The sequence below is a fragment of the Ornithorhynchus anatinus genome, chromosome 7 (genome assembly GCF_004115215.2).
Source record: "Ornithorhynchus anatinus isolate Pmale09 chromosome 7, mOrnAna1.pri.v4, whole genome shotgun sequence".
Lineage (NCBI taxonomy): Eukaryota > Metazoa > Chordata > Mammalia > Monotremata > Ornithorhynchidae > Ornithorhynchus > Ornithorhynchus anatinus.
The window spans coordinates 56,157,820-56,177,497 of record NC_041734.1 but is presented as its reverse complement, the minus strand read 5'-3'; the positions used below and the strand labels follow the sequence as shown (position 1 = coordinate 56,177,497).

General features: G+C 43.0%; 1 protein-coding gene across 7 annotated transcripts in view; it reads right to left on the bottom strand.

Moving 5' to 3' along the window:
- Positions 1-534: 534 nt before the first annotated feature.
- PHTF1 (putative homeodomain transcription factor 1) overlaps positions 535-19,678 on the bottom strand; it is a 38,907-nt gene continuing 19,763 nt past the window's right edge. For 6 of the 7 annotated variants that reach the window (XM_029069582.2, XM_029069584.1, XM_039912590.1 and 3 more), the window contains 9 exons: positions 16,481-16,693; positions 15,841-15,969; positions 15,147-15,419; positions 9,971-10,102; positions 7,885-7,971; positions 5,552-5,707; positions 2,437-2,532; positions 1,458-1,583; positions 535-1,015 (listed from right to left, as the gene is read on the bottom strand). In XM_029069582.2, coding sequence (XP_028925415.1) covers positions 995-1,015; positions 1,458-1,583; positions 2,437-2,532; positions 5,552-5,707; positions 7,885-7,971; positions 9,971-10,102; positions 15,147-15,419; positions 15,841-15,969; positions 16,481-16,693 — 1,233 coding nt within the window. In that variant the 3' untranslated portion in view covers positions 535-994. The remainder of the gene's footprint in view (positions 1,016-1,457; positions 1,584-2,436; positions 2,533-5,551; positions 5,708-7,884; positions 7,972-9,970; positions 10,103-15,146; positions 15,420-15,840; positions 15,970-16,480; positions 16,694-19,678) is intronic. The other variant, XM_029069583.2, reaches the window with a different exon arrangement.

Sequence of the window (19,678 nt, the reverse complement as noted above, 5' to 3'; positions counted from 1 at the left end):
TACCCAACAAATACCACAGGTGCCCCCCTCACCACAACCACGTTCTCTTTACAACTCCAATATTAAAGACTTTATTTTGGCCTTCCAAATTATCTATCATTAGATGGTTTCACTGCTCATTTTATCCTGAAACAAGTTATCCAAAAACAGCTTAAGGTAGGGAGAGAGGCTGTTTTCTTAAAAATCCAGTGTAGTAGAAAGTCAAACATGAATTCCGATTTCTCTGACCATAAAAGGAAGGAAGTGGAATGGCCCTACACTGTGCTTCCCTCTCTCAAATCTAAGGCTTTTTATATCTAAAGGATATTTCACTGAAAGGCTTCAAGGAATGCTGCTGTATAATAAAATTCTCCACAGCACATACATGCCTGGTGTAATATTTTGTGTATCGCCATTTCAACAGCAACTTCACTGGCTACTAGTAATTAACTTCAAAAACATAATGGAATCTGAATTTTTTGATCATTTATCAGAATTTTCCCCATTAAAGATTACTTTTTTTTTTTTTTTAACAAAGAAGACGAGAAACTCTGCAATAGTCCAATAGGATTCTTTTTATTTGGAGTCAGCCTAAGATGTTTTCTATTTATTCTTAGCTGTGGAAAGGAACTCTTCAATTCCATAACTTGTAAAGGAAAAGAAGAGTATTTGCATTCTACTAGTGCAAGAGATGTGTTTTCATGCTTTTGGGCACAAACTGGATCCACTTAGAACTCTATTTCCATGTAAATATAACTCAGAGAACGGAAGACCCTGGAATGAATGTCTTAATTCAGTAAATTGCTCCCACCTTACCACAACTTGCTGAACTTCATTTGTCTTCCAATTGTTCCCACTCATTCGTAACTATAAGAGCACCGACTTTCGCCCTGGGGAAGAACTTTGTTCCCAGGAAAACAGTTTATAGGCGGGGCTTAGCTGTGGGTCTCTCACTCCATCGGCGGCCATCAGAGTCAGGACGGCAAGGGGAGATGGTCCCAGCATGTTTGTTGGCTCACGGTTTTATTTTCCACAACTAAGAAAAGAACAAATTACTTTAGCTGTGACATCGAGCTGGAAGGTAGAACCAATCATGGATCAGCGAGTTGATAATCTTCTTGGAAACTTGAAAGCTCAGAATCGCCAAAGGAGGAGGGGGACTGTGCCAAGGGGCCCAAGCTGTTGGTTCTAACAGCTGGCTTTGTACCCCACTCAGGGGTGCCCACCAGCACGCTGTCCTTGCTTCAACTGGACTCTTCAGAGCAGGAGGGAAGCCAGATGGGAATCCCGTTCTATAATTTTACTCTAAAATGGAGAAAAGGGGGCCTGAACCCCTAACGGTAGAGCTAGCAAGAAGAAGCTGCTGCTGCCGTAAACCAGTCATAAGACAGTGGTAGGAAGGGGCAATGTTTGATATATAAAACACATTATTATGAAAGTCGATCGCCACTAACTGGAGTGACGTTTATAATACTTACTCTTATATTAAATCCTAAGAGGTCACTTATTATTCCTGAGACCGCAGAAAGGATAACCACTCGGGTAATATTGTAGATTAAAGGATTCATGGTCAGTCCATAGAGTCTAAAAGGTGTGTCCAACTCCTATGAGTCAAGGAAATATTTAAGGTAAACAAGTGGTGCAGTATGTTTTTGAGTATTAGGGTCAACAGTATTTTTTTAAGCCTAGTTCCGGGCACTGTTAGCTGTCTGCGGGCTGTAGAGAATAATAATAAAAATTATAATGGCATTTGTTAAACATTTACAGGCTCTTTACTAAGGCCGGGGTGGATACAAAGGAAATCAGGTTGGACCCAGTCCCTGTCCCACATGGGGCTCAGTCTCAATCCTTATTTTACAGATGAGGTAACTGAGGCACAGAGGAAGTGAAATGACTCGCCCAAGGTCACACGACAAGTGGCGGAGCCGGGATTAGAACCCATGACCTACTGGACATAATCCTGTACTGTAAACTTGTTGCGTGTAGGGAACGTTTCTGCTAACTCTATTGGACTGTGGTCTCCCAAGCGTTCAGAATGGTGATCTGCACATAGTAAGTGCTCAATAAATAAAGCTGATTGATTGATAATCCCTGCCCTCGAGAAGCAAATAATCTAGTGGGGAAGACAAGGCCTTGCGGTCCCAGGGTCCACGGGGGGAGGCTGAAGACCTGGCCACCGCCATCTTTTGGCCTGCAGCCGGAGCAGCAAACCCTACCCCCCAATACCGCTGGGCAGACAGAGGGCCCAAACAGCAAGATCCAGAACTCTCCCTCTGTCCTTCCCTCCCTTCTTCCCTTCCTCAGAACTACAGGGAAGTATAATATATCAAGATGCCAAGCTGCAACCTTCATAAACACCAAGGGCAAACATATGCAACGTACCTACAAGAACAAAAAGTTAAACTCGAGAGATTCGATTTTGGAGCAGTAGCAAAATCAGCACGGGCAATTACTCACTTTCAATAATTTAGTTGCCAGCTTTAATACATTGTTCACAAGAGTAAGCTGTTCTTTCTTATTGGGCTTCTTTTCCATCTTTAGATACAAGTTTACCTGCAAGAAGGACCAGATACAAGGGTATTACAGTAAAATACTGCCCATTGCAAAAAAGATTTTCCAGGTTAGTGAGAACAAAAAACAGAAGACCCAGATGACCCAGACCCCTGTCACATAAGCTTCCTCTTTTCCCATCACATGTCTTCAGGTTGCATTATTTTTTTTTTGCCCCACTCGGGCTCTCTTCGCTAAACAATGTACTCTCATCACCATTTACTCCATTTTCATACTTGCATAGCACTGTGCAGCACACTACATAAAGCCAATGAACAGTGTAGATAACTAGAAATTTACACTGTTTTTATTCTTGGGGATAGCCTATTGAAGAAGCAACAAATTATATAAAATTAAGGGTCTAGAAGTTTATCATTGTCAAATCCTAATTTTTAACATTTCCCCAAATCCATATTAAAGCTGTTCAACAACTTGTACGAAGAGCGGGCTGGGCCTCTCCCATCTCCCAAAGGCTGGCTGGGCCGTTTCGATAGCTCACTCTCTGGTAGGCTCCAGAAGAGCCAGATGGGCCGGGTCAGACTGGACATCCAAGGGTGGGGTCTGTGGCTCAGTGTGACTCCAAGCAGCCCCTCTCTCCCTTGGGTCAGTGCTCCAAACTGCTCGCAAAACCCCTTTCATGTCTGTACCTAGATGGGTAGGGCTGAAATTAAGAAAGGAGGAGGATGTTTAGGGTAATTTAGAGGGGCTGGGTTACAGGGTGGATTAAAACTGGATTTGCATGTACTACACTGATGATTCCCAAATCTAGTCAGTCAATCGTATTTACTGAGCACTTACTGTGTACAGAGTACTGCATTAAGCGCTAGGAAGAATACCATATACCAGGCACATTCCCTGCCCACAATGAGCTTACAGTCTAGAGGGGGAGACAGCCATTAAAATAAATAGTAATTACAGACATGCACCTAAGTGCTGTGGAGCTGGGAGGGGTGAGGAATAAAGGGAGCAAGTCAGGATGACACAGAAGGGAGTGGGAGAAGAGGAAAGGAGGGCTTAGTCAGGAAAGGCCTCTTAGAGATGTGCCTTTAATAAGGCTTTGAAGACTGTGAGCCCGTTGTTGGGTAGAGATTCTCTCTATCTGTTACCGAAATGTACTTTTCAAGGGCTTAGTAGAATGCTCTGCACACAGTAAATGCTCAATAAATACGACTGAATGAATGAATGGGAGAGTAACTGTCTGTCAGATATGAAGAGGGAGGGCATTCCAGGCCACTGGCAGGATGTGGGTGATACGTCAGCGGCAAGATAGACGATATCTACCTCTCCAGCTCTGACCTCTCTCCTTCTCTGCAGCCTTGCATTTCCTTCTGCCTTCTAGATATCTCTACCTGCATGTCCCCCTGACACCTCAAAATTAACATGTCCAAAACAGAACTCTAACTTCCCACCCAAACTCTGTCCTCCCCTTGACTTTCCCATCACTGTAGATCACCACCATACTTCCTTTTATTTTAATTTAATGGTATTTGTTCAGTGCTTACTATGCACCAGGAACCATTCTAAGGGCTGGGGTAGGTAAAAGATAATCAGGTTGGACACAGTCCATGTCCCACAAGGGGCTCATATGGTCTTAATCCCCATTTTACAGATGAGGTAAAGTTAGAGAAGTTGTCACTTGCCCAAAGTCACACAGCGGACAATTGGTGGAGCCAGGATTAGAACCCAGGTCCTTTTGACTCCCAGACTCGTGCTCTATCCACTTAGGGCATGCTGCTTGTCTGTCTCCCCGCCTACACTGTGACCTCCTCAGGGCAGGGCAAGGGATTAAGTCTCCTAACTCCGCTGTACTATCCCAAGAGTTTAGCACTGTGCTCTGCACACAGGAGGCTTTCAATAAATACCACTGATTGAAACTCTGAGTTGTGCCCAAAGGTAGATAAGGGGGAGGCTTAACATCCACCCCCGCCCTCCAGCCCTGGCCATTAATTTACCTGAGGTGACTCTGACACTTTCTCTGCATGGATGAGGGGGAAAACTTGAGGGGAGACTCAATCAATCAGTTATATTTATTGAATACTTCCTGTATGCAGAGCACTGTAACTAAGCGCTTGGGAGAATACAATAGCGTTGCTAGACATATTCCCTGCCCACGAAGAGCTTACAGCCTAGAGACGGACATAAACATTAATATAAATAAATAAATCATGGCTATGTACCTAAGTGTGGTGGGACTGAGTTGGGGGGTGTCGGGGGGGGAAGTAAGGGAAGCAAATCAGGGTGATGCCGAAGGGAGTGGGAGAAGAGGAAATGAGGGCTTAATTGGGGAGCAGGGCCCCACCTCCATATGGTGGTGGGAGGGGCAGCATTTGATGTGTTTTCGCTCAGTTTACACACAAGCTAAAGGAGACAGGCATTCAACCTCTACGAGGACAAATTCAAGAATATCTAGTAACAATACCATAATGATCAATTGCATGTCCATTACCTGCCTTTAGAAAACTCAATATTCATTGCGTTAATAGGCCAACCTTGATTATACAATGTTAAATTTGTATAGCTTGTGCTTTCTCTAATCTCATCTTTATTTACAGAAACGTACTTATATAACTTAAGAAAGAGTATGGCCTAGTAGAAAGAGCACAGGAGTGGGAGTCAGGAGACTTGCATTTTAATCCTGGCTCTGCCCTCTGCCTACTGTAGCTTAGTGGAAAGAGCCTGGGCTTGGGAGTCAGAGGTTATAGGTTCTACTCCCGGCTCTGCCGCTTGTCAGCTGTGTGACTTTGGGCAAGTCACTTCACTTCTCTGTGCCTCAGTTACCTCATCTGTAAAACTGAGGATTAAGACTGTGAGCCTCACCTTGTATCCACCCCAACGCTTATAACAGTGCTTTGCACATAGTAAGCGCTTAACAAATACCATCATTATTATTATTACTGTGCGACTGTGGGGGAAGTTAACTTCTCTGTGCCTCATTATTACTAAAACAGGTCACCAATGTGCCTCATTATTACCAAAACAGAACACCAACAGTGTCAAAATCAGGTGAGAAACACAATGATACCTGCTCGGTGAGCAATACTGAAATATTGCTGTATTTCTTGTTAGTTTCTGAACCCAGAGAGGCCAGGTGCAATAAGAAGAGCAACAAGGCTAGTTCCCAGATCAGGAGCTCCCAGTTGTAAGCATCATTCAGGAAAGCATCATAACCTTGGAGAACCTGTGTAAGTGGCCAAAGAGTATATTTATATTATTCCTAGCAAACTCAAAGGTATTTTTTTTGTTTACTGTTTCAGTCTTTTTCAAGAGAGGTTCAAGCGAAAAAAGGAGCAAAAGAAGGAAAACCATACAATGCTAAAATTCTAACATCTGTCTGATAATTAGTCGCCATAATTTCCCTCAGCTTCCTATGCACATCTTTTTAATGAAAGGTGTAATTTCATGGAAGTCATATAATTTCAATCCATTGGTTTTGCTGGTGACTCATGTAAAATGGCACCAAAATACCAATATGAACCCCTTATCAGGTAGTTGAAAGTGGACAAAATGCATTTCAAAGCCAATGAAGGCAGTTTGAATATGTAGTGAGGCTTGTGTTCTTACAAGAAAGTGGAACAATGGGGAGCTGTTCTCAATCAATCAGTGCTATTTGTTGAGCACCTACCGTGGGAGAACAGAACAAAAACAAGACACAAAGGTCTCACAATTAAAAGGGGGGTGGGGGTGTTAAACAGGCAGAAAGTCTTTACAAATACAGTGCCAAGGAGGATATGACAGGAAGTAGCTCAGTAAATCAGGATGAAGTATCAAATCACTGAAGGTACAAATTAAAATTTGAATAAAAACACATCTTCAAAAGTCAGGAAAAAAAAACATATGCTAATTGTGGCTGTTGGAGTTTCACAACTAAGGTGCTGTAAATTATTCAGGGAAGCCTTCTTGAAGGTGGTGGTGATTTCGGAGGGCTTTGAAAAGAGGAAGAGCTGTGGCCTGGTAGATCAAGAAGGGGAGGAAGTTTCAGGCCGGGCGGACAAATGTGAGCAGGGAGAGATTGAAGCCATGTGAGCAGATTAGCTAGCTCCCTGACACTGGGTGAAGAAGGAGATGAGAAGGGACCCTAGATCAGAGCCTCGTGGGACACCATGGTTCAAAGATAAGTGGAGGAGGAGTTGGTGAATGAAGCTGAGGAGGATTCAGGGAGGTGGAGGAGAATCAGATGAGTGATGTGCGGGCAAAGATGAGTTTGGATAATGTTTCCAAGAAAGAGGGAGTGGTCCCCAGAGTCAAAGGCAGCTGAAAATTCAAGGAGAATTAGGAGAGTGGAGCCTACTATACTTGGATTTAAGGAGGTAATTGGTGAAAGTGCAGTCTCAGTGGCACAAAGAGACTGTAAACCTGATTACAGTAGTCAAGAAGAGAACTAATGGAGAGGAAGTGCAGGCACCGGCTGTATTCCACTTGTGCCAGGAGCTTGGAGCTTGTGTTAATGCTGTTGCTGGGTGAGAAACAGAGGGTCAGTGGTGAATAATAATGACGGTATTGGTTAAGTGCTTACTTTGTGCCAGGCACTGTACTCAACTCTGGGCTGGATACAAGCCAATTGAGTTGGACACAGTCCCTGCACCATGTGGGGCTCACAGTCACCACTCCCATTTTACAGATGAGATAACAGGCACAGAGAAGTATAGTGAAGTATAGTATAGCAGACAGGAGGCAGAGCCGGGATTATAACCCATGACCTTCTGACTCCCGGGCCTGCTACGCCGTGCTGCTTCTCCTCTTTTTCTTACCAGGCCCTTCTACTCTATTCCTTCCCCATCCAGCCCTTCCTCTCCTGCCTTCACAAATCTCCACCCCCATGTTCAAAATAAAAATGTTGTGTATGATTTTACTACATTGCATGCACGATGTGATGTGATTATGTCATATGGAACTTGGATGGGTGAGAGGCTTTGAAAGAGCGGGACGAAGCTATAGACCTGCACCCTCAACTTGGGGTGACAGTGTCTGAAGGCAGTTCTAATCAACATGGAGGTTGCAGTCCCCAAGGATCAGACGAGTAGTAAGTGTGAATAAAAGGAGAAAGGCATCAAAATCTGTCAGTCACTACCTGAAATAGATGAGTTGGAATCCTTAAAAAGAAAAAAAAGTGTCAGTCCAACAAAAATCCTGAGACTTCAATACTTTCCTCTTAATTTCAGAACCAAAAAGTTGGAGAAAACTCCTAAATGGCCAAAACAACAGAAATACAAACACAGGCAAAATTTCAATAGGAAAATTGCATAGTGTCCTTAGCGTGGGGCAAAATACACATTAACCAAGTCAATGATATATCAATGCCTTCTACAGAAACCAACTAAATTACTATTTACCATTCCATGAACATAAAATTCTTACCTGGGCACAGCAAAAGAAAGCTATTGAAACGGTCAGTAAAAAGATCGTAGACACGACCACGTCAACAGAGCGCTGTGGACCTCGTCTCTGTGCAAAGAGATTCAATGACAACGTGAGACCTGAAAAGCTTAACCATCTCAGATTAAATTATACAACAGAAATTCACCGAAAGAAAACTGTAAATATTTTCTATTTGAGTAAGGAGTTAAAAAAAAAATCGGAGTTGCAAAATTGGAAGGTTTGGTACTTCAAGCACCACCAGAATCTTCATATCTTCATTTGTCAGTTTTCCGCATGGTAAAATAGATCATGATTTGCTTAATGAGACGCTTTCAGCCATGGGTCCCAGAAAAGTTGTATTATTTGATATGCCTCCACGCCTATCAAAGATGTTTAGAAATTTAGATTTTTCTTTTCCCTTTCCAAAGTCCTTTGTTAGAAGACTCTTGCTCCCTCGGATGCAGTTTTTTTTAATGGTATCTGTTAATGTGCTAAACACTGCACCCAGCGCTGGGGTAGATACAAGATGATCAGGTTGGCCGTAGTCCATGTCCCACATGGGACTCAGTCTTAATCCCCATTTTACAAATAATAATAAATAATAATAATCAAAAATTATGGTACTTGTTAAGCGCTTACTATGGGTCAAAGCACTCTTCTAAGCACTGGGGTAGATCAAGTTAGTCAACTTGGACACAGACCCTGTCCCACATGGGGCTGACATTCTCTTAGTCCCCATTTTACAGATGAGGTAACTGAGGCCCAGAGAATTTAAGTGACTTGTCCAAGGTCACACAACAGACATGTGGCCTTCCCTTCTCACAAGTCCCCAATCTTGGTGTCATCCTTGACTCCGCTCTCTCATTCACCCCAAACATCCAATCCATCACCAAATCCTGCCGGTCTCACCTTCACAACATCGCCAAGATCCGCCCTTTTCTCTCCATCCAAACCGCTACCACATTAGTACAATCACTTATCATATCCCGACTGGATTACTGCATCAGCATCCTTTCTCATCTCCCTACCTTCTGTCTCCCCCAACTTCAGTCCATAGTTCACTCACTCTGTTGCCCAGATTATCTTTCTACAGAACCGTTCCTGGTATGTCACCCCGCAGTGGTTGCCTATCAACCTCTGTATCAAACGAAAACTCATTATTGGCTTCAAAGCTCTCCATCACCTTGTTCCTTCTTAACTCACCTCCCTTCTCTCCTTCCACATCCGAGCCCACACACCTCGCTCCTCTGGTGCTAACCTTCTCACTGTGCCTCATTCTTGCCTGTCCTGCCGTCAACTCCTGGCCACATCCTACCTCTGGCCTGGAACGTCCTCCCTCCTCAAATCCGCCAATCACACCCCACCCCCCTTCAAAGCCTTCCTGAAGGCTCACCTCCTCCAAGAGGCCTTCCCAGACTAAACCCCCCTTTTTCCTCCCCCGCATCACCCCAACTTACTCCCTTTGCTCTACCGTCCCGCCCCACAGTACTTGTGTATATATGTACATATCTATAATTCTAGTTATTTATATTGATGCCTGTTTACTTGTTTTGATGTCTGTCTCCCCCCTTCTAGACTGTAAATTCGGTGTGGGCAGGGATTGTCTCTCTTTATTGCTGAATTGTACTCTCCAGTACAGTGCTCTGCAAACAGTAAGCGCTCAAAAAATACAATTAAATGAACAAATGAACATGGCAGAGCTGGGATTAGAGCCCAGGTCTTTCTGACTCCCAGACCTGGATGGATGCTCTCTATCCACTAAGCCATGCTGGGAGATACAGAAAAGAGAAGTGACTTGTCCAAGGTCATACAGCAGACAAGCGATATAAGAACCAAGTCCTCTGACTCCCAGGCCCGTGTTCTTTCCACTTAGACCACACTGCTTCTCTGTAATTCACTTTGAACCTCCTTAGCCCTCTCCTAGCTGGTTTTGTAGCTTCCTTTTTCTCGTGTCTTTTGTTCAGGCATCTCGGCAGTTGCCATGCAGTTCAACCCACACGAGTCACTTTTCTGAAACCTCAGTGAGTTCTCCGCACATATATTTTTCTTGAGTCTTTCCTCACAGTATTAGCAAAGTTGGACCAACCTTTAAGTAAGAACGAAGTGAGAGCCAAATCTTAATGTTCTCCACTTTCTTGAGCCTGAAATGAGGAATTTCATACTTCCTAGCTTTCCTGGCAGAGGTGATATGACTAAAGAGTTTGGCAAATAAAAATCTCTGGAAAAGAGAACACAAAGAAAAGTGTTTTATATTATGAACATCAGTTAATCCCAGTCTTCCAAAACCAAGACATTTTTTCAGTCAGTACAAAAATGGGTAGCTGATCATTTCTTTAAACATAGTTAACTTTTGCATAATATTCAAGATGGAAATGCAAGGGAGCATTTATAAAGCAGGAGACAGGTGAAATTTTTCTGGGATGATTAGAAGGAGCCACCTCCTTTTTATAGCAGGTGAACAGCAAAATTTAGCGAAAAAGTGATCTACTAGAAACCTGGACTGAAGATTGAAGTTCTAACATTATGGGAATTTCAAAAACCTCTTAATCTCTATTTTATTCAATAGTATTTATTGAGCACTTACTAGGTGCAGAACACTGTACTAAGCGCTTGGTACGTCCACTGTCCCAAAATAAGGTGTATTTTTCTTCATATTTTATTGTTCTTATCAATCATATTCACTCTGCTGCCCCAATCCATTTTTCTAAAATATCATTCCGTATACATCTCCCCACTTCTCAAAAAACCCCAGGTGGTTGCCCTTTCCTCTCCAAATCAAACAGAAACTCCTAACCTTAAGATTAGCATTAAGCATCCAGATGAAGCATCTAGCAATAAGATATTCAATCAGCTGTCTCCTTCCACTTCGCCCCAGCTCCACACTTGGTCCTTTCTTACTTACTTACTGGTGCCCTATTACTCACTTCTTCCCCCACCCTCCATGTCCAACATACACACTGCCTGAAACTCCCTCCCACTTCATATGCGACAAATAATGCTATCTCTGTCTTCAAGACCCTTCGGAAATCCCACCACCTTCAGGAGGCCTTCATCAATTAATTTCGAACCCCCCATCTTCTATCCTTCTACTCCTCATTTCAGCACTACTTATGTGCATATTATCTCTATTACTTCCTCCTCTCTGTGATTTATTTTAGTGTCTGCCTCCCCTGCTGGATCTGAAAATCCATGAGGGCAAGTAGGACATTTCATAATTCTACTGAACTCTCCCAAATGCTTCACACAGTGTTCTGCACTCAGTAGACACTTAAAAAACACTGCTGTTACACTGTTCCGTAGTAAGCCGATACAAATATTACCAAGATGAAAGAGAATTGTTTGTCAATGGCTCTCTCAGCAGCTCAAAAGGTTGTTTTAGAGTTGGATGTAACTAGGGAGAGAGCAGTCAGGCACTTGCCAAAGGTACAGAAAAGGAAAAGGAGCCAAAAGGGAAATGACATTCTCCACTTCCATCTTTGTTCCCACCCAGGCTCCAGCCCCCAGAAAACCCTCTGCCTTTATTCTGTACTCTATCCCTGACCTAAAGGTTGCCTCGGAATCAGGAAGGAGAACAAGGGGCCATTTTGGCTTAGCTTCTGACTTGGATAAAGTCCTTGGGGGGCATGGGAGGACATCTCACACAGATTTTTATTAATAATAGTGTTGGTATTTGTTAAGCGCTTACTATGTGCACAGCACTGTTCTAAGCGCGGTAGATACAGGGAAATCAGGTTGTCCCACATGAGGCTCACGGTCTTAATCCCCGTTTTACAGATGAGGTAACTGAGGCACAGAGAAGTTAAGTGACTTGCCCACAGTCACACAGCTGACAAGCGGAGGAGCTGGGATTCACACCCATGACCTCTGACTCCCAAGCCCATGCTCTTTCCACTGAGCCACGCCGCTTCTCAATAATTAATGCTAATCTATTAATGCCTGTCTCCCCCTCTAAACTGTAAGCGCCCTGTGGGTATGAAACGTTTCTACCAACTCTGGTTATATTAAAGGCTTCCATATACTTAGCACAGTGCTCTGCACACAATAAATGCTCAATAGATTTGATTGATTCATGGCAAGTAGCTTGGCCCAGCCTCTCACTGCATCCTCCAGCAGCCCAGAAGTCTTGGTCAGAGCTGGGAGAAGTGTTGGGTCAATATTCCTGGCCGCAATGCCAAAACTTTTAGTTAAGTCTGTGATTTTAAACATTTGCTTTTCTTGGACATATTTCCTATAGGTTCATCTTGAGAAAAGTAATGGATAAGAAACCAATCAATGGCCTTTGACAGGCATGAGTTCATCTTGCCTCTTACTTCAGTTAGTTCACAGCTATACGATACCTTGATTTATATTGTGTCATTTCTTAAATTAAAAGTTGAATTGGAATTTAATGATTTGCCAGAATTTCCTACTTTGCAAGTGACAAACTAAGAATACAGAAGGCAATCACAGCGGAACATTAACTCTTTCAGATCATAAACATACCAGTGTATGAACTGGAGCAGTAAATAACTGTGACTCACAAGCCATGAGAGAGTTAATGTCCCTCCTTGACTGTGTGTCTGATGTCCCTCCTTGACCGTGTGTCTAAAACACACATCCACACTTACATAGATTATATTAGAGTTGCTCTTCGAATCCAAAGACAACACTGACAGTAAAATTCACCTAAGTGTATGACTGACAAGAAAAATGCAGGACCCACTGTCCCTGAATTAAGCACAGAAAAATCTGTCCTTTGTTGAGTTGTCATGTTGGATGTTTACAGCATCAGGTACAGTTTTCAGCTCCTTCCTCCTTGCTTCTCGAGCCTCGTTAAGCTTCTATCAGAAAGAGCCCCTCCTTCCTTGACTGTAGTATGATGTGCTGATCGATCTTTGGCAACTGACTCTCAGTGTTCATCTCAAAACCGAGATTAACTTTTTAAAGCAGACAAATTTGCTAAACATTTCCAGAGTTCAGAATTTTTGATGGTATCAAATGCTACACGTGGTCTACAAAATTTGGTATAACTCTTGGTGTTGTTCCCTGCACTTTCCAGTCTATGACACCCAGCGAAAATCATGTTTGTGATGGAGCCGTGGCCTGAAGCCATATGATGATTCCAGAATTGTTCAGTTGATGGTGTTCATTAATATGTGATCTAGGAGTATTCTGGATAGGATCTTTCTGGCATTGGAGTGTAATGAGATGCTTCTAAAATAGCCACAGTCAGACCTTTCACTTTTTTCTTGAAGATGATGACATCTTTGAGATCCTGTAAAATTCCCTCAGTGGGCCATGTGTTGAGGTAGAGCTTTGGGAAGTGCTTAAGCAAGGTATCCACCTTTCATGCTTATAAATCTCTAGAACGATGCTATCGTCTAGTGCTTTTCCATTTTCACAGCCACGCAGTGGCGATTTCCTCAATAGTTGGGACACATTCCAAGTCTTTGCATGTTGGAAGATCTTATCAGTTTTGTCGGGCTTCATCTTCAGTAGTAGAAGGCACATGAAGGAAGAACACTGAATGTTCTTACCTTCCCTTCAAGGAACCTTCCTTGTTTGTGGTGAGTAGAGTCACTTTCAGAGCTGCGGTGATGGTGTGAATAGGGCTAGATAATGCCTTTAGCGATGCATAAAAGGTTTGGGTTTCTCAGTGGTCTGCACAACCTTGGTTCTCATCTTTGTCAACCAAACATGGCCACTCTGATCCACTCTATAAGGTTATCAATAAGGTGTCACTATTTAAATCACGGATGCATAAAAGATTGTTTGAACAGGCAAAAGATGGTGTTTATGATCACGGGCTGGTGTTACGTGCATTCATTCACCTAGGAAAAACAGGCCACTTCTATTGAATTCCCCAAATCCATGCTGACCAGTGACTTTCTTCTGTGTGTGAGCATCACTAATCACTCTAGACTGACATAGTCCATTACATTCTTTTAATCAATCAACGGTATTTGTTGAACGCTTACTATGTGCAGATTTTCCAACTTTGATATTCCTGTATCAAGCTTGCATAAATTTTCAGTTCCTGGGCTGTCATGGCTCTTTCTTCATTACAGTTCATCACTGTGGGGACATAAGTGCTTAGGATGCTGGTAAAGCGCTTTTGTTTCAGAGCCAGGTAGCATCAACAGACTTTCATTTACACCTCCGGGCAGATTTGGAAGGCCTGACTTGCCTGACTGCAAGTCCATCCGCTGGTGGACTTCAAAAGAGAGAACTTCTCTCCCAAAGAAGGGGTACTCAGAGCCTACCTCTGTGAGCAATCCTTTATCCAGTAGTCTAGTCTCATAGAGCTGTGATATTGATCGACTCTGGACACAGAAAATTCGTACGTTAGAGCTGTTCCTCTTACGAGTTGGTGATGTTCTCTTGATCACATAGTGCCCTGATGTTACATAACACAACGGTTATTTTTTGAGTATACATCTTTCTGCTGTTTTTACACTGCAGATATAGAGCTCACCAATTGCAGTCTACCGGTGATCTGAGTTTGGGCAAGGCAGCAATTTTAAAGAACACCAGAATTTTCTAGTCTCCTTCCCTTTCAGGGTGATCAGTGCAGAATGGCCCCACTGCCTCTTCAAACATGAAGCAACCAATGTCTTTGAATGCCTACTTGCATAAGGCTTTTCCCAGTACAGGGATGAAGCATCTTGCCATCTGTAAGATTTGCATCTGAATTGTTATTAGTGGTGACAGTTTACCAAACCACACCCTCTCCCCCAGTCCTCCTGAAGCCAAAAGCGTGTCTTCAAAAATGGTTGATTAGAGTCTTGGGGAAGCCAGGGGATGTAGAACAGCTGCTATCATTTGGTTGTAGACATGCACATCTGCTGGGCCAATCACTGTGATTCTTCATTTGGAAGTCTGGCGTGGTCTGTGGCCATGAAACAGAATATCTGTGTGCCCTCACAGCAGAAAGACCGGGCTGTGCCCACAACTGACCTCGATGCATATCAAACCAATCGTATAGGACACGGAAAGGACCATTTGTATAATGAAAACCTGTTGAATGGAAAACGTCACACACACTGCAGGGGAATCATTCATAAATTTAGAGAAAGTGAACCCAAGTCAATAATAACATCACTTCAAAATATCATGTTGGTTGTCAGTTTTTATGACCAAGACCCAGATCATACTAACAGGATCTTAATAGTCTTTGCACATACCCCAGTTATGCCTGTTGCATAAGTAAAACAATTAAAGCAGCAAATAAAAATCTCTTGCCCTCATCTAGGAAGATGGCAAACATGGAGTCTTACACATACCTGCTTATATGTTCTTTCAGCCACACACATCATGAAAAAAAACATCCAGGAGAGAGACAAACGCTCAATAAAGTTAACTGTGGACAAGACAATGATGGATTTGAAAGGCGGTGCCCCACAGAAGACAGTCACGAGTTCCTGGACCGTCATGGCTCTTAGCTGATCGAGGCTGTTTTCATAGAAGAGTCGGTGAAGAAAAGGAAAAACTGCTAATCCGACGGTAACAATGTTCCCCAACATCTGATATGCCATTCCATGTTGATATTCGTTAACCTGGAAATTAAGGTGACGACACTGAGACGGCGGTAAAATTCCAAAGAACCGAATATCGATCCAAACTACATCTTTTAAAAACCCACTTAGAGATTTGCTGTTTTATGTTTTTTGAATATTACAGGCTAGATCTGAAGAGGATTTGACTCGTTCATTGTTCAAGGATACTACGAGCATCTTATATGGAACATCTTATAGAGAAGTAGCATGGTCTGAAAGTCAGGAGGACCTGGATTCTAATCCTGGCTCTGCCACGTGTCTACTGTGTGACTCTGGGCAAGTCACTTAACTTCTCTGTGCCTCACTAGTGAAACATGTGAAATGTTTCCTTGAATGGCCTAGTTCATTTGGAAACAACTGGAAATGATTAGAGAGAGTGAAAGAATAATTCTAAAGCCTTTCTCAAAAAAAACCAACTCACCCTGGTCATGATGATGCCACTGATTTCCAATACCGACAAGTCCATTTTTTCACATTCATTCCCTTCCCAAATGATTGCACTTACTCGTTCTGAGGCGGGGCTTGAGTTCTGAAGCCAGAATAAATGGTTCTGCGACAAAAAATAAAGAAACCTTAACTGCTTAACTGCAACGCCCCCACCAACACACAGACACACAAAATGCATCCTCTTAATTGGGGCAGAGCGGGGAGAAAGGGCACTGCCATTCCAATGTTTACACAATATACTTTTATGAGATTGGGCAACTGTCTTGATTGAAAATAAAATGCTCTTTCAAATGCAGTCACAGGTGACCGAAGAATGAAAGAAGGAAATACAAAGAGATTTCAAATCCAAACTCAATGGAGAATCAGCACTCCGGGCCCCACGTGGCTTTGATCTCAGTGGAGAGGTGGAGTGCCTGGCCTCCTCACCCGGCCCCGGCCAGTGATGCATTTCTTGCCAAGTTCTAACTGCTTTGCCTGTGTTTCTCCTCCCCTCCTCAACTGTGCCTGTGCTTCTCCCTGGAACTCCAACCCCCCGAAAAAACTGGCATTCCGATCTCTTTAGTCACATTAATGTAAAAATGTGTCTTTTCTTGGTAATAAGATTTTCCACCGACCTGTTGGAAAACATCCTCTTTTGAATCCCGTTTTATTCCCGTAAAAGTCTTGGCATTTGTCTCCTCACTGTCACTGGTGACTGACGAACGGCACTCGGGCCCATGAAGCAGGTCATCCCATAGCATATCCTCTGTCTCCGAGTCATGGCGAGAACTTTCTGAATTTCTGCGAGACACGCTGCAACTTCTGGAGCTCACGCCAGACTTAGAGTCCTTTAAAAGTGAAATAAAAAGGATAATTTCACACTGAAAACAAGAATAATGAATTATGACAAAAAACTAAAACAAAATAAAAATTCATTTAATCTTAAAATCACCACGGGGAGAATTGGCACATTTATCCTGTCCCACCTTGACTACTGCATCTGCCTCCCTGATGATCTCCCTGCCTCCTGTCTCTCTCTACAATAGTCCATATTTCGCTCCGCTGCTCAGATCATTAAAAAATAACAACATTCAGTCCATGGTTCCCCACTCCCCAAGAACCTCCAGGGGCTACCCGTACACCTCAGCAAACAGAAACTCTTTACCATTGACTTTAAAGTACTCAATCAGCTTGTCCCCTCATTCATTCCTACCTTACTTCACTGATATATCATTCATTGACTGATATTCTCAGATGCCCTTGCCTCACCTGAGACAGCTCTCTCATGAGAAGACCTTTCAAGGGTAACGCTTAATCCTGTTCATGAGTAGGAAGGAAATTGCTTTTGAACCAGGGCACATAGTTTTTGGGCATCTTTCAAGATTTCTTGACTGCTCTTTCCAAGGTCACCAATGGCATCCTCCTTACCAAATATACTGGACTCTAGTCTAATCCTCCTTCATCTCTCTCTTTTGAAGCCTCTTACAGAATGGACCCTTCCTTCTCCTGGAAACACCATCCAACGATGGTGTTCCTGACTATCCTCTGAATAATAACTTATTCATTCATTCAATCGTATTGATTGAGTGCTTACTGTGTGTAGAGCACTGTACTAAGCGCTTGGGAAGTACAATTCAGCAACATAGACAATCCCTGCCCACAATGGGCTTAGAGTCTAGAAGGGGGGAGACAGGCATCAAAACAAGTAAACAGGCATCAATAGCATCAACTTAAATAGAATTATTGATATATGCATATCAAAACAAGGAAACAGGCATTAATATAAACAACACACACTCATATCTTTACACTCTCCCATTTCACCTTTCTGAAATTTAGTGTCTGTCACCTCTAGACTATCAATCTCTTTTGGGCAGGAATTGTGTCCACCATCTCTATTATATTTTACTTTCCCATGTGCTGAGTACGGTGTTTTCTACACAGTAAGCACTCAAATTCTAATATTGTTATTATTACTATTATTTATGTATTTAAGTGCTATGTGCCAAGCACTGTTCTAAGTACTGAGATAGATATACATTATTCATGTTGGACACAGTCCCTGTCCCACATGGGGCTCACTGTCCAAATAAGAGGGATAACAGGTATTCAATCCCCATTTTACAGGTGAAGAAACTGAGGCTCAGTGAAGTGACTTACTCAGGGTCATCCGGCCACTCTTTCTCAGCCTCTCTCATCTCTCCTGTCTCTCACCTCTTAATTGAGAGTGTCCATAAAAACTCTGTTCTAGGTCCATTTCTTGTCTCACTTGACCCTGACTACCTTGTGGAGCTCGTCCACGCCACTGGCTTCCTGCTACTTCCTTGCAGATGACTCCTAGTCTCCTCTGTAACCCTGCACTTCCATGTGGATACATACTGAAGGCAAGAGGATGTTCTGCTGACACCTTAAGCTCACTCCACCTAAACCGAATTATTCATCTTCCCTTCCAAATTCTCTCTTCCACCTAACTTTCCTATGACAACTGACAACAGTAGACTGTATCTGATTTAACTTGTACCTACCCAGTGTTTAGAACAGCACTTGATACATAGCAAGCGCTTAACAAATAGCATAAAAGCCCCCCCAAAACAATACCATCCTCTCTGCCTCTGAAGCCCATAACCTTGGCATTAGGCTTGACAGCTCCTTCCCTTTTGCCTCTCACTCTCAAGTCTGCTTAAACCCTTTTCCTCCACATGTTTTCCAGGGTTTGCCTTTTCCTCTCCATCCAAATGGCCACCACCCTAGTCCAATGGCTCATCACATCCCAATCAGACTGTTGTAGCAGCCTCCTCACAGTTCTCCCTGCCTCTAGCCTGTCCCCCTTTCCAATCCATACTTCACTCTGCTGTTTGAATGATTTTTCCCAAAATGTCACTCTGCACCTGTCTCCCCACTTCTCAGAAGTCTTCAATGACTAACCATTCTTCTCCACATCAAGCAGAAACTTCTGAATGTAGGCTTTAAGGCACTCCATCATCTTTCTCCCTCTTACTTATCCACTCTATTCTCCCACTACATCTCAGCTCACACTCTTCATTCTCCTCAAGTTCAGCTACTTCTCTTCCTTCTCATCTCTCCAACCTCCAATCCCATGCTCATGTGCTTCCTCCTGCCTAGAAATCCCTCTTCCATCTTCAAAGACTTCGTGACACATTGATCCCTTCGGGTCATCCTCACTTTTCTTCCCTCCCCTGGTTTTAATCCCATAACAACCATCTGGAGTCTTCACCAATCACCCACTTCTGTACTAATAACACCTGAAGCACTTTTGTTCATATCTTATTACTTAAGCCGTCACTCATCTCTTTCCATCTGTACATTATTTTGGGATGTCTTTCCTCTGCTACAGTGTAAGCTTCTTAGGGGTGGGGATCATGTATACTAACTCTTTTGTACTATTCCAAGTGCTTAGTACAGTGTTCTGCAAACAGTAGGTGCTTGATAAATTCTATTGATTGATTAGTAAGCCCTCAATACTCTAACACATTCATTCTACTTCAGTTAGAGAAAAGAAGCCCCCTAAATTACTATGCTGACCTCCCCACATTTTCCCGTTATCACTGCTTTTCCAGCAACTAAAAAGTTACAAGAATGGTGTGATATTATACTACATCTTATTTCATCCTTGACATTGATTTAAAATCATGACGTTTTACCTAAGGGCAGCTGATTCAATCTCTGAACCATCTAACTTTCGGCCCTCATGACATCATTTTGAAGAGGTGATTTTCTTTACCTGCCCATTAAAACATAAACACACACACACATACACAAAATACACCCACCATGGCCTAGTGGATACAGCACGGGCCTGGGAGTCAGAAGGA